Below are 12,786 nucleotides of genomic sequence, written 5' to 3'. Positions count from 1 at the left end.
GTTCTTCATAACATTGGTGTTTTTCCTATTAAATTAGAGTGCGGTCAAAGACAGTCACCGAATCAACTTCTTTCTTTCTGGGCAAATGTGGCATCTTTATACACTCAGAAAAAAGGAGTCATAATTGATGAAGTTGGTCAGTTAGATGGGAAAGTTACCAGCATCTTTGGCTAGGTCAGGAAAGCAATGAATGAGTAACCCTCTTGGCCTGATTGGACTACTGTAAACATAACCTAGTTTCCCCCTTCTTAACGATTTAAAACTAAACAAAAGAGTCTGTTAGGAAAGCCTGCTGTCAGTGGCAGAGCCATAGGGTGTTGGACCTGAGTTTCCAAGACCCCTCTGAGCACATGGATTCCCTCAGTGTCACTACTGTGTGTAGCTGATGTTAAGGGGGCTGGGAGGGTGAATTCTGTCGCTAAGAGACAGGGAGACATGGATGATTTTTGTTAGGAGTTTTTTAACCAGCGGGTTTTTGCATGTTTAGGGGATTCTGGACTTCTGGTGTAGGCACAGTTCCAGTGGCAAGTTTCCTTGTAACATGAATCATGTATTTTTTTTTCTTACCATTTCTCGTCCTACTTCCATCCTGTAACGTATTTGTGATTCAGTGACGTCCTGCAAGTGGGAAATGCATTGGGTTGGTGCACTGCTGGCCGGCTTCAGCCTAACTGTCCTGCCCTCCCCTTTCCGCAGAGAACCTGCAGTTTTGGAGGATTTGATTTGACGAATCGTTCTCTGCACATTGGCAGTAATAACTCTTACCCGATGGTGAGTACGCATCAGCGGGAAAGCAAAAGGTTCGGATCCAAGCCACGTGGTTGACATAGTTTCACGTCTAGTCTCTGAGAATTGATGCTGGGTAATCTTTTCCTCAGTGATCCTAAATTGTTTGAAAAGAAGCCCTATTTCACCCATGTTTAAAAAATTTTTTTAATTGAATTTATTGGGGTGGCATTGCTTAATAAAATTATATAGGTGTCAGGTGTACAATTCTCTAATACATCATCTGTATATTGTATTATGTGTTCACCTCCTCAAATCAAGTCTCCTTCCATCACCAATTATCCCCCCTTTACCCTCTTCTACCTCTCCCACCCCCTTTTCCCTCTGGTGATCACCATTCTGTTTTCTGTGTCTATGAGGTTTTGTTTTCTTCTTTGCTTAATCCCTTCACCTTTTTCACACACACACACACACACACACACACACACACACACACAGCCCTTACCCCTTACTCCCCTTCCCTTAGAGACACTTCTCTTTTCCACGGGAACGGACCACGACCACCTCGGCCTCCATCTCTCTCCAGAGTAGCACCATTCCTTCAGTGCCTGTGTTTCCAGTTTCCTCCAAGTCACAAATCCAGATGCATCTGGCCTCTGGGTCTTATGCTAGTTTTTGCTCACACTGGTTTTAAAGGCACATGGCTGCTACACACAAACAGGGCCAAAGGATGGAGCCTGTGATTTGCGTTCAAGAGCATTTGCCAGCATTTCTAAAAACCAGTTTTATCATAGGCCAAGTACACAGCCCCATATTAAGCCTAGGTCTTTCTGATCCGGGGTGTCCTGGAATGAACCCTGTCTCCTTGGGGCCAAAGCAAACCAGTCTTCTGTGGGCTGAGCTTACTGGCTCCTCCGACCCGCTTCTTCTGGATCCCAGGGTGGGGACAGGTCGCCACAATTCTCAGGACACGTTCTCCCCGTGTTTCCTTGGGAAGGCCCCGGGGGCGCAGGTGAGCTCTGCATACAGTTTTGTTTTCCCCTCGTGCATTTTGTCAGGAAACTGCTTTATCTTGTCAAATGTCCGCTAAAAAAACACACCTGTGATTTTTGAAGTATTTGAGAATTTCCTGGAAGAATAAAACTATTTTATTTGGACATCAAATTTTATGGATTTGTAAACTAAGAAAGGTACGTAGTCAGTCTTTTAGAAAATGAGAGAAAGTGTGTTTTCTCTGACTTTCCAGGGAAAGTTGTTTTCTGTTTTCAGTGAAAAGTAAGGCAAGAGGTACCCACCGTGTAATTGTTTGAGGAAAGGAAATTCATGCACTCAGGAGCTGACCACACCGAGGGCCACCCTGATACAAACCTGAGCAGGTGTTGACCTGTGATGACTGAGATGTCCCATTTTGTTCTCACCGAGGTCCTAGGTGCTCAGTAACATTGTCTTTCTCTTCTCCCCCACTGCTGGGATGATGCGAACCTTGGTTCATCTCAGTCACTCTGTTGGTGAAATGCAGTCCCCTTGGGTATTTCACATGGCAGGAGAAGTATACTAGGAGAGGGAATGTCCTAAGATGAAATAAAATAAAATGTATTTCACATCCCACTTTAAACAAACAAAAGCCCTCGGTGAATTGCTTTTAATTTTTAATCAAAAAGATAAATAGCATACACCTGAAACTAATAAAAAACAATATTGAAATGTCAGCTGTAATTGAAAAATAAAACAAGTTGAAAAAACAAGCAAAAAAAAGTTAAACAATGATTAATAGCCCAGCACTCAGTTAACAGGAAACATTTCAGAATCCTAGGGGATGCCAGGGTTTTTCCGAGACATAGCACATTAGTGGCTTCCATAATAAAACCTGTTTGGGGGCCTTGTTTCCTGTGATGAATGGTCCTTATTTTGTTTTGCAGGGTAAAGAAGGAGATTTTGTGTACAAGGAAGTCATCAAATCACCTACTGCCTCCCGCATCTCTCTTGGAAAAAAGGTCAAATCCGTGAAAGAGACAATGAGGAAGAGAATGTCCAAAAAATACAGCAACTCTGTCCCTGAGCAGGTAGGCGGGTGCCGAGCGAAAAGGCCCCCGGTCCCTCCTGACACCAGGAAAGCCCAGGATGTCGGTCTGAGATTTTAAATGGTGCTAAACACAGACATTCCTTGGCATTACCCTGGCTCAGGACCATGCTTAGTTCATGTAGACGAGCATTTGGAACAGCAGACATGGATCAAGCACTGAGGGTCATCCCAGCACCTTGCTTGGTGCTGGGAATACAACGTGCAGGCCGTACTTTCTACGTACAGGCGGGAGGAGAGGCAGACATGTAAAAAATTGCATTCTTTAGCGCAGTAAGGGCACAAATTTAAACACAAAAGATTTTATTTTCTAAAATAAACCCCTTGCTACAAAATAGGATGTCATTAGACTCAACCCTTAAAAAAAGACACTCAAGTTTTCTTGGGCAGCAGACCTTTCCAGTGTAGCAGGCGTGGTAGGAACACACAGCAAGTCTGAGAAGTAAACTCGGAAAGCGCTTCCTGGCAGTGGGCTTCAGTAGTAATCACGTTTCCACAGGGATGTGTTCACCCACTGGCTCCCTCTGCAGCTTTTACGGCAACTCAGAACCGATCCCCTGCAATTCTGTAATCCCATCCCTAGAAAGACAGTTTCTATCCTGTGTGGGTGGAGGGAATAAAGGCGGGAGGAGAGCTGGGCCTTCAGGTAATTCTGACCCTTAGATTTTCAGAGCCCTCACCTCTGGCACCTCTGTAGTATTCGTTTTTGTAGTCTGTTGAAGATTTTTAGTGTCTGCCGGTTTTCTACTTGAAATATGTAGGTAATGCTGATTTACTTACCGAATATAAGACAGGGAAAGCAGACATGTGGGCTCAGCTGCTGCCCTCTGGTGGGCCGAGTAAGCTAAAATCCAAGCAGCCCCTTGTTTGAGTCACACCAGCTAGGCCCGTGGTCTGCAAACTGAGGCTCGCCAGCCACATGCGGCTCTTTGGCCTCTTGAGTGTGGCTCTTCCACAAAATACCACGGCCTGGGTGAGTCTATTTGAAGAAGTGGCGTTAGAAGAAGTTTAAGTTTAAAAAAATTTGGCTCTCAAAAGAAATTTCAGTTGTTGTACTGTTGATATTTGGCTCTGTTGACTAATGAGTTTGCCGACCACTGAGCTAGGCAGCCCAGCCACCTAGTGATTCACGCAAGGCCTGCCCAAGAGCTTCAGTTGACTGTGGTGGTTCTCACAGGGGTGGGGTGATTTTGTTCTCCCACCAACCCCAGGGCATTTAGACAATCACAACTGGGGTGGGATGGGGTGGGTACTACTGACATCTACTGGATAGAGGCCAGGGAGGCATCTTAGAATGCACAGGATAGCACCCCCACTAATGTACAGGGGAGCACCCCACATCATTCATCCACAGTGCTGACAGTGCTCGGTTTCTCAACCCTGGCTTCTCAGACCTACAGGGGAAGTCGCTGCCTCCATCGTGTGTTCCCTACGATTGTTTTCTGTATTCTTTGCATTTCTTGGCCCTTGGGTGTGGGAGCGATGGCGATTCTGTATTTCTCACCACAAATGAAGTACACCTCGCTCTCCTGGGAAGCAGCTGCCATGCCAGGGAAGCAGCACCTCCAGTTTGCAGCACTTTATTTCGTTGGCTTTTCCCCTAAGAGCTTGTGTAAACTTCACATTCATAGAAGTTTTCTGCTTGAGCACAGAACTTTAATGTCATTTGAACATTTTTTTCTATAATTTTACTACTATACGTCCACCTTGTATTCTTAGTTCTCTGTTTGTTTGTTTGTTTGTTTTTTTTAAAAAACACACCAAAACAGTCATTTCACATAATAAAAAAAAAAGAAAAAAAAAGAGAAGGAGTAAGTGGCTTTTATAATGCTTTTTGGGGAGAGAATATGAATGTTGCAAGGTTTTATATACCACCCATTCTGATTAGGACTTTTATCTGCATTATGCCCATTACCTGGAATACTACCTGTTCTCATAGGGAATCCTTAAGTATATAATGAGTAAATTAATAATTTTTGAAAGCATTTAAGAACATATAATATTAGAGAGGTATATTTAATATCACTATTGTTTAAAAAGCCCCCAAACCACGTGTGCTTTTAGCAGAAGCATTAAAAAACAGAATGTAATTGGATGTCTTATTTTATGATTTAGGAATGAAAATACATTGAGGCCCTGGCTGGTGTTGCTCAGTTGGTTGAGCATCATCCTGTGCACCAAAAGGTCACCAGTTCAATTCCCTGTCAGGGCACACACCCGGTTTCCAGCTCAATCCCGGGTGGGGGGCCTGTAGGAGGCAGCCTATTGATCTCTCTCTCTCTCTCTCTCTCTCTCTCTTTCTCCCTTCCCTTCCTCCCTCCCTCACTCCCTCTCTCCCTCTCTCTCCTTCCCTCCTCATTCCTCTTTCTCTCAAATCAATAAAAACATTTAAAAAATATATTCAGGAATTCATACTTTGGAGCTTCAGTAACTCCCAAATAATGGCACCTCTGTTTATGGTTTTTGAGGCCATCTGCTCACTTTCCTTAAATGTAAAGCACAATGTCTTGGCTCAGAAGCTGCCATGGCTGTTTGTTGACCTTAAATGTTTGCAGGACCCACAGAATCCTGTTAACGCTCTTCTGATGATTCGCTCTTCTGATGATTCGGCACCATGCAAATAACAGGTTTCGTTTAGATGGTTTGGTGCTCACATGGCTGTGTGAGATGCCAGGGAGGTTTCTGTTGTGGCAAGTAAACCATTCTCACAGCAAACTTTAGAGGAGAGACATTGTCACACCAGGAACCGAATGAGCGTGCTACACTTACATGTGCAAAGGAGGGGCTGCCAGGCTGTGACAGAGCCATCCCAAAAGTGATCTGAAAGGGTCATCACAGCTTTTTACTAACAACACAAAAGAGAAGTGATAGGTACTAAAACCTGGGAACAACTGATTGTAACTAAACCTATAGACATTTCACCATAGACTGAAGAGTGGTATTTAAAATATATATATATATATTATTATTGATTTCAGAGAGGGAAAGATAGAAACATCAATGATGTGAAGGAATCATTGATTGGCTGCCTCCTGCACATCCCCTACTGGGGATCGAGCTCACAATCCAGACATGTGCCCTGACCAGGAATCAAACCATGACGTCCTAGTTCATTGGTTGATGCTCAACTACTGAGCCACACCGGCCAGGTTGAAAAATTGTATTTTTGCTATGTGGCTGGGTCCTGAGTTGGTATTTCCTTAGCCAATTTCATTAATTTGTGTAACTAGAGGCATACCAATCTGGTCTTTTTTTTAAAAAAAACAACAACACAAGGAATGTGTATATATTTACAGTAAATGTTTCCCTTGAAATAGATGATTTATTCCCTGGGAGTGATCCCAGATACTACATTGCTAATGGATTCTGCTTGATCTGCATTTGAAATCCGGCTTCTTTACTGGACTGTTGAGTATGCTGAGTCTCTAAGCCTTTAACGAAGGATTTTATGTAGGAGGTTGATAGGTGTTTCTCAGGGATTTCAAGAATTTCTATTGAGCATGAAAAACAATTTTTAAGTGCTTAATTAATTGATACACAGGCCAGACTTTTAAATGGAGCAAGGATATAGATTAAAAAGGAGGAGAATACTGGCTATAGCATCAAATATGGGTATAAAACTGGATTTGATTGTTTGAGTTGAGGGCTAAATTGCTTTGAATTACAAAATGACAGTTGTCCTCTCTGATGAAACGTAATTGTGTTGAAATCCATTGCAGGACACGGGCCTCGATGGAATGCCTGGCTCCCCTCCACCCTCCCAGCCTGACAGTGAACGCATGGACAAGCCCAAGCTCAAAGCCGGAGGTTCTGTAGAGAGTCTTCGGAGTTCGCTGAGTGGACAGAGCTCGATGAGTACGCCTGCTTTGTAACTGTAGATGATTTCCTTTGGAATCAAAATCAGATTTCCTGGGTGTAAGGTTCAGGCAATGTAAAGATAAAGAAGCCCACGCGCCTACCCGTAGGGTGCTGTTAGAGAGAGACCTGCCAAATATCTGGACCTAGAATTGTATTTGTTTAGTCGATGCACAGCAGTGGCACAAGGGAGCGGGTGATGAATTTCGGTCAGAGAAGATAGGGAAAGCATCTCAGAGGAAAGATCTGGAGAGTGGAGGAGGACAAGTCAAGTCCTCAAGGTCATGAAGGTGACCAACACAGTAAGAGATGGGGGCAGGGAGGAGAATTATAAACGTCACTGACAATAGATGTTGGTCAACCGCGCTGACAGCGGTGGTGTCGTCAGAATGGTACGGGGAAAGGGACCACATTTAAACCCACCACTTTAAAAGCACTTGGCCTTGGGCAAGTTATTTGACCTTTCTGAGTTGGTTTCCTCGTCCGTAAGATGGGGTAAAGATGTTATGCCTGACCAATGAGAGGGCCTGAATGTTCGGGCTTGTGATGTCACCTGCATTCCCAGATCACAAAGATAACTTGCTGGAGTCCTGCCTGTGCAGTTAGGGGCTGGATTAGGGGTAGCATTCAGAAAACTCAGACCCTCCCTGGACTCATCACTGGGTCCTGCTCTGGTCCTGACGTGGTTCTGGCTCATGATTTTTGCCCTTCGTGTCCTAACCTGCAGCTTCTTCAGTGTCTTTCAGCTTTGCTCTGTGGGGCAGCTGTATTTATCCTCCTTCTCCCTGTGTTTCCTGTACAGGTGGTCAGACAGTGAGTACCACCGATTCCTCCACCAGCAACAGGGAAAGTGTCAAGTCGGAAGACGGTGATGATGAGGAGCCCCCCTACCGGGGCCCCTTCTGTGGGCGCGCCAGGGTGCACACTGACTTCACACCCAGTCCCTATGACACAGACTCTCTCAAGCTCAAGGTGTGTGTCTGTCTGGCCTTAGACCTGGGCTCTTTGTTCGTTAAGCGGAGTTCAGTTCTTGTGTGGAATGCTGGGCTGCTGTGGTGCATACTGGCCAATGTCTGGCTACCTTAATAAGCTGCTCTCCTCTGTAGGGAAAAACAGAACAGAACCAGCCAGCATTTGGGACAGAGGCGGGGCTTGTGTTAATCCTCTGTTCTCACCACCTCATCCTCCTGGTCCAGTCCCCCGACCTCAGCTTCCCTGTAGGATTCCGATTGCCCTCCAGGATCCAGTTTCTGGCTCTCTCACTAAAGAAACCTGCCTGCCTGCTCTGTATGGTCAGTGGTATTAAATGGGACAGATGGCGTTCCACAGTGTAGGAAGCAGTCACAGAGCAGGGATTGCCACTGGCATTTTGGGGGAAATTCTTTTTCTAAGCAGTAGGAGCTCTGGATGGTGGCGAGGCAGTCAGAGAGCCAGGTACCTCCCACCTAGCCATGAGCACTGGGAGACAGACACTTCAGCCTGGGCTGCGGGAGGGCGGGGGGGTTCGAGACCTCCAGCCCATGTGGATTCCAGCGCGGTCAGGAATGTTCGGTCTGGCCCTCTCCCAAACTCCCATTCATAAGGTGACTCGTAGGACCCTGATTCTGGCCTTCGTAGTGTTTCCACATGTGGGTGATGCATACATCTCATCGATTTATGATTCATGCTTAGAAATGTGCCTAATGGGAAGATCTTTGTTCCCTGGGCCCCAGAAAGGAGACATCATCGATATAATCAGCAAGCCACCCATGGGCACCTGGATGGGCCTGTTGAACAACAAGGTGGGCACCTTCAAGTTCATCTACGTGGATGTGCTGAACGAGGAAGAGGAGAAGCCCAAGCGCCCCACCAGGAGGAAGAGGAAAGGAAGACCACCCCAGCCCAAGTCCGTGGAGGATCTCCTCGATCGGATTAACCTGAAAGTCAGTTCCGTCCTGTTCTGGTCACATGCTGCCTCTCCTTCTAAACTAAGCAAGCAAGCACACTTCCAGGGAAGGGGAGAGGGTGCTCTTATGTCCTCCAAAGGGTGGCCTATTACGGTGATGAGTAGCCATTATTCTACAGAAATAGTTGTCTGGATGCTAATGCTGCCCTTGACCTCTGTTGTGGGTATCAGCTAAGCTGCGGGTCAAAGTTTGCTATTAGTCCCCCAAGAGCAGTTTTTAAAATGCTCCAGGCTTGAAGCTACTTACTACCAGGAAGGGCAGTGAGCACAAGCCCTCAGGTCCCTGCTCACTCGGCTCCACAGAGGCCCCGAGTGTTCGCTCTTCTCGCCTCTCCCACATCATTCCCAGCATCTGGCGGGGGAGGGGCTACCGTGCTAGGTTCTGTTTCCTCCTTGCAAAACCGCCTTGTTTCTGGGGAAGTCACAGGCCTTTCTGAGTTGGATTTCAATAGATCTGTAAACGAAATGGCCTTGTCCCCTGTGCACTGTGTGGTGGTAAAGAGATCGGCTCACAGCAAGGGCACAACTGAAATGTAAGCCAGGGAACCCGTCTCCGCCTGCAGTGCAGATCTTCTTAACCCGTGATCGGTGAAACGCGCCCCTGCCTACCGAGCCAGAGGACTAGGCGCTTACAGGTGGCACTACTCTTTCAATTAGTATAACAACAACGATGGAAAACGTTCAGGGGTTTGAGGCTGGTTGTCGGTCATGGATCACGTGGCTGAGCCTGCTGACCCACATCTGTGCTCTTTCCTCCCAGGAGCACATGCCCACCTTCCTGTTCAATGGATATGAGGATCTGGACACCTTTAAGCTCCTGGAGGAGGAGGACTTGGATGAGTTAAATATCAGGGACCCAGAACATAGAGCCGTTCTCTTGACAGCGGTGGAGCTGCTACAGGAGTATGACAGTAAGTCCCCCCCCACACCCACCCCCACCCACGCGGAAGTGTTCCGTACATCATTGCACTCAGTCACCAGAGGCCTCCCGTAAGCAGCCAGCATCTTCTTAGGTCCCTGCAGTCACTCATTTGGTCCTACTCTTTCCAAAGCCAAAGGCCAGAGTCCATTTCGTATTATATCAAAAACACAAAGACGTAAGTTCCCAGTGCAGACCTTCCTGTGGGAGCAGAAGAGAACCTTGCTGCTGATGTCTTTTCTGGCGTGATTCCAGGTACTAGTTGAGGAAAATGCTGCTCTAAGTGACTGAGAATGGAATCACAGCTTTGTTGAGAAATGCAGTAGGTGTCACGTGAGGAACTGTTGGGAGGTGTGATTTCAGCAGGTCGGTGGGAAACCTGGGCCCCAAAGTGATTGGCAGATGGGAGAATGTTGCCCAGCCAAGGGTTAATTACTTCTCAGAGCACACAAGGAGTTATTTTCCTCCTGAATAGGTTGGCTAATGAATAAATGAAATTCATCAGCTTCCGTGAAAAAAGCAGGAAGTGGCTGCAGTGAATACATAGAGCAGAGAATCCCATATCGCAGGGGCTCGGCCAAAATGATAGCTCATTTTTACAGCCCGTGAACAGAATTCAGCGGGCTGGCAGCTTTTATGAAGTCTGTTTAAATACACTGTATCCTTTGCTCCATTAAGCTAGTCTTATCTCGCTCTTTATTCTTCAATCTGACATCAAAAATATTCCTGAAATTATTCATCACAAACAGAGCATCCTTTCCAGCTACTGAATTCAAATGCATTTTCTTTCAAGTGCTTTGCTTAGGGATGTCAGTAGCTAATAGCATTTCTATTGTGAAGACACACCAAACCATGGTTAATGGTGGGAGAGAAAAACTGTACATTCCTGAAGGCATCAGGCCCCAGAGACAAGGAAGCACGTGTCTCTGCTCAGTTACACTCCTGCGTAGGAGGCCCTTCCTCTGATACAGGGGACCGCACGCCATCAAGCAGCTGTCTGAACTCTAGATATACACACTGCCTTCAGGGATAGGTTTGGAGGGAATAGTGTTTTGTAGTGAAGATCACTTTAAAACCATGTCTCTTCAGTATTGGGGGTGTCTATTGGGGACTGGGGGTGGGATCTGTGGCCAGGTTGTGTTAAAGAGCCTGGCTTAGTGCCTGTGTGGCCAGCCAGCTATATTAAGAACAATTAAGGTTAAATCATCTAGTCTCCTGGACCACATCTGCTCTATAAAATAGCTCATTTGCTCTTTCTCCGTCGCTGAGAACAGCTGGTTTATAAACCCTGTCCATTACGTTTCCTTTACCATTCAGAACGTAGGAGGAGCAATGCTAATAAAGGAGTAGAAGGCAGGATCTGAGCCGAGTGTCTGTTGTATCTCATTGGCTCGGACACCTTGTCCTCGGAAGCCCAGCCTGAGGTTTGCACAGGAGGTATTTTGTAAGGGGGGATCTTTGTCCGTCATGATGCTCCCTCAGAGGCCCAAGGACCTCTTCACAAACCCATTTCCAAGGTATGCGATGCCTCTGTTTACAACGTCCCTAGTGCATAAATCCCTAGTGCATAAAGCGGCACTTCCTTTCATTGGCTCTAAGACGAAGGCTTCCAGGACTCCGGGTGCTAATTAGTGACAAGGCTCTGTGTCCAGATGGTAAGGTTTTACATTCAGTGCAGTTAAATTCTGTGTTTAGGAAGTATGCTAAGTAACTGACCATTTAGAGCAGGGGTCCTCAAACTTTTTAAACAGGGGGCCAGTTCACTGTCCCTCAGACCGTTGGAGGGCCGGACTATAGTTTAAAAAAACTATGAACAAATTCCTATGCACACTGCACATATCTTATTTTAAAGTAAAAAAACAAAACGGCAAAAACACCTGCATGTGGCTCGCGGGCCGTAGTTTGAGGACGCCTGATTTAGAGGAACACAATGGATATATGTCAAACTAAATTCCTAATCACTGGACAGATAGAGAGATATACTGAGGTCTTAGAGAGCTTGCAAGCTTCTAGCTCAGCTTCTACAAGAGCAAAAAGCACATCTACCAACCTGCCTTGTTGCACCGTGCCTGCGCACTGCCAGCCTTCCTACTGGGTTCCATTTGGAAGAGACTCCCATTGTCCGACAGCAATTGCCTACCAGTGATGGCGAACCTATGACACGCGTGTCAGCACTGACACGCGTAGCCATTTCTGATGACACGCGGCCGCATGCCGAGGATGAAACATTTGCTGCTCCTGAGGATGAAACATTTGCGACTAGAGTCTTGGAGTTAGTTTTTTCCCTCAAAGTGACACACTACCCGAGTTATGCTCAGTTTTTTGGCGAAGTTTGACACACCAAGCTCAAAAGGTTGCCCATCACTGGCCTACACTGATCCCACTGTCCCAGGGCTGCCCCGTGAAAGCTCTCTTCTTTTCGAAAACAATTTCTATAAGAATTTTAATGAGCAGTTATTTCAAATATGCAGAAAGGTACAGAGAAAAATAAAACAGTTCCACATATCCACCTTCTAAGTCCAAGTAAAGTGAACATTTTTGCTTCGATTCTTTTCTTTTAAAGAAATGAATCTTACAAGCCCATTGAAAGGCCTGCTATCCAAGAATTCCCTTCCCTTCCCTTTCTTCTTTTGGCAATAACTGCTCTCCAGAAAATGGCTCATGTCCTTATGCACAAGAACCTTCTGATGTCTGGATACTCATCCGTGTCTTAGCATATTCTTCCTCCTTCTGTGTGTATGTGTCTATTTGTGTTTGTGTGCGTGAGTGTGTCGAAGTTGGGGGTGGGGTGGGGAAGAGTTTTAGCTCCAGCAAAGTCCCTTCAGGGGCAAGTTCAGAAGTCAGCCCGACAGTGCAGTCCTCCGCTCTTGTTTGACTGTGAGAATTCTCATGGTTCTAACTCACCTTTTTTCCTCTTTGTGCCTTGAAATTAATTCTAGAAACTGCAGGGAGAGGATATGGCCTTGATTCTGCTGCACTGTAAGGGGTACCCCACCTCTTCTTTCCCTCCAGTGGAGGAGGGCAAGTTGCTTGGGAAACGCTGGCTTTTCCTTTTAGGGAATTTTGCTAAACTTGATAGTCAGGTTTCTGCTCAGTAGTTGAATCCTTTAGGGAGCAAGTGACAGCAGCCCCTTGACATATGCCTCGTGATTCTACAAATTGACCTGGTATTCGGGTGATGGGAGCAACCCCTTCCATCCCCATGATAACTTCAGGTACCTGCTGTGTCTGATGAGGCTGACATCCCCAAGGGTGTAGTTA

At 46.1% G+C, this 12,786-nt stretch overlaps 1 protein-coding gene across 2 annotated transcripts in view; it reads left to right on the top strand.

Annotated features, from left to right (window-relative positions):
• SASH1 (SAM and SH3 domain containing 1) overlaps window positions 1–12,786 on the top strand; it is a 172,745-nt gene that overhangs the window by 147,430 nt on the left and 12,529 nt on the right. For both annotated transcript variants that reach the window (XM_008140189.3, XM_028140460.2), the window contains exons 11-16: window positions 697–771; window positions 2,646–2,789; window positions 6,526–6,661; window positions 7,464–7,633; window positions 8,374–8,583; window positions 9,367–9,517. In XM_008140189.3, the coding sequence (XP_008138411.2) occupies window positions 697–771; window positions 2,646–2,789; window positions 6,526–6,661; window positions 7,464–7,633; window positions 8,374–8,583; window positions 9,367–9,517 (886 nt within the window). The remainder of the gene's footprint in view (window positions 1–696; window positions 772–2,645; window positions 2,790–6,525; window positions 6,662–7,463; window positions 7,634–8,373; window positions 8,584–9,366; window positions 9,518–12,786) is intronic.

This window comes from Eptesicus fuscus, chromosome 10 (assembly GCF_027574615.1).
Source record: "Eptesicus fuscus isolate TK198812 chromosome 10, DD_ASM_mEF_20220401, whole genome shotgun sequence".
Classification (NCBI taxonomy): domain Eukaryota; kingdom Metazoa; phylum Chordata; class Mammalia; order Chiroptera; family Vespertilionidae; genus Eptesicus; species Eptesicus fuscus.
This window is presented reverse-complemented; position numbering and strand designations above follow the sequence as displayed.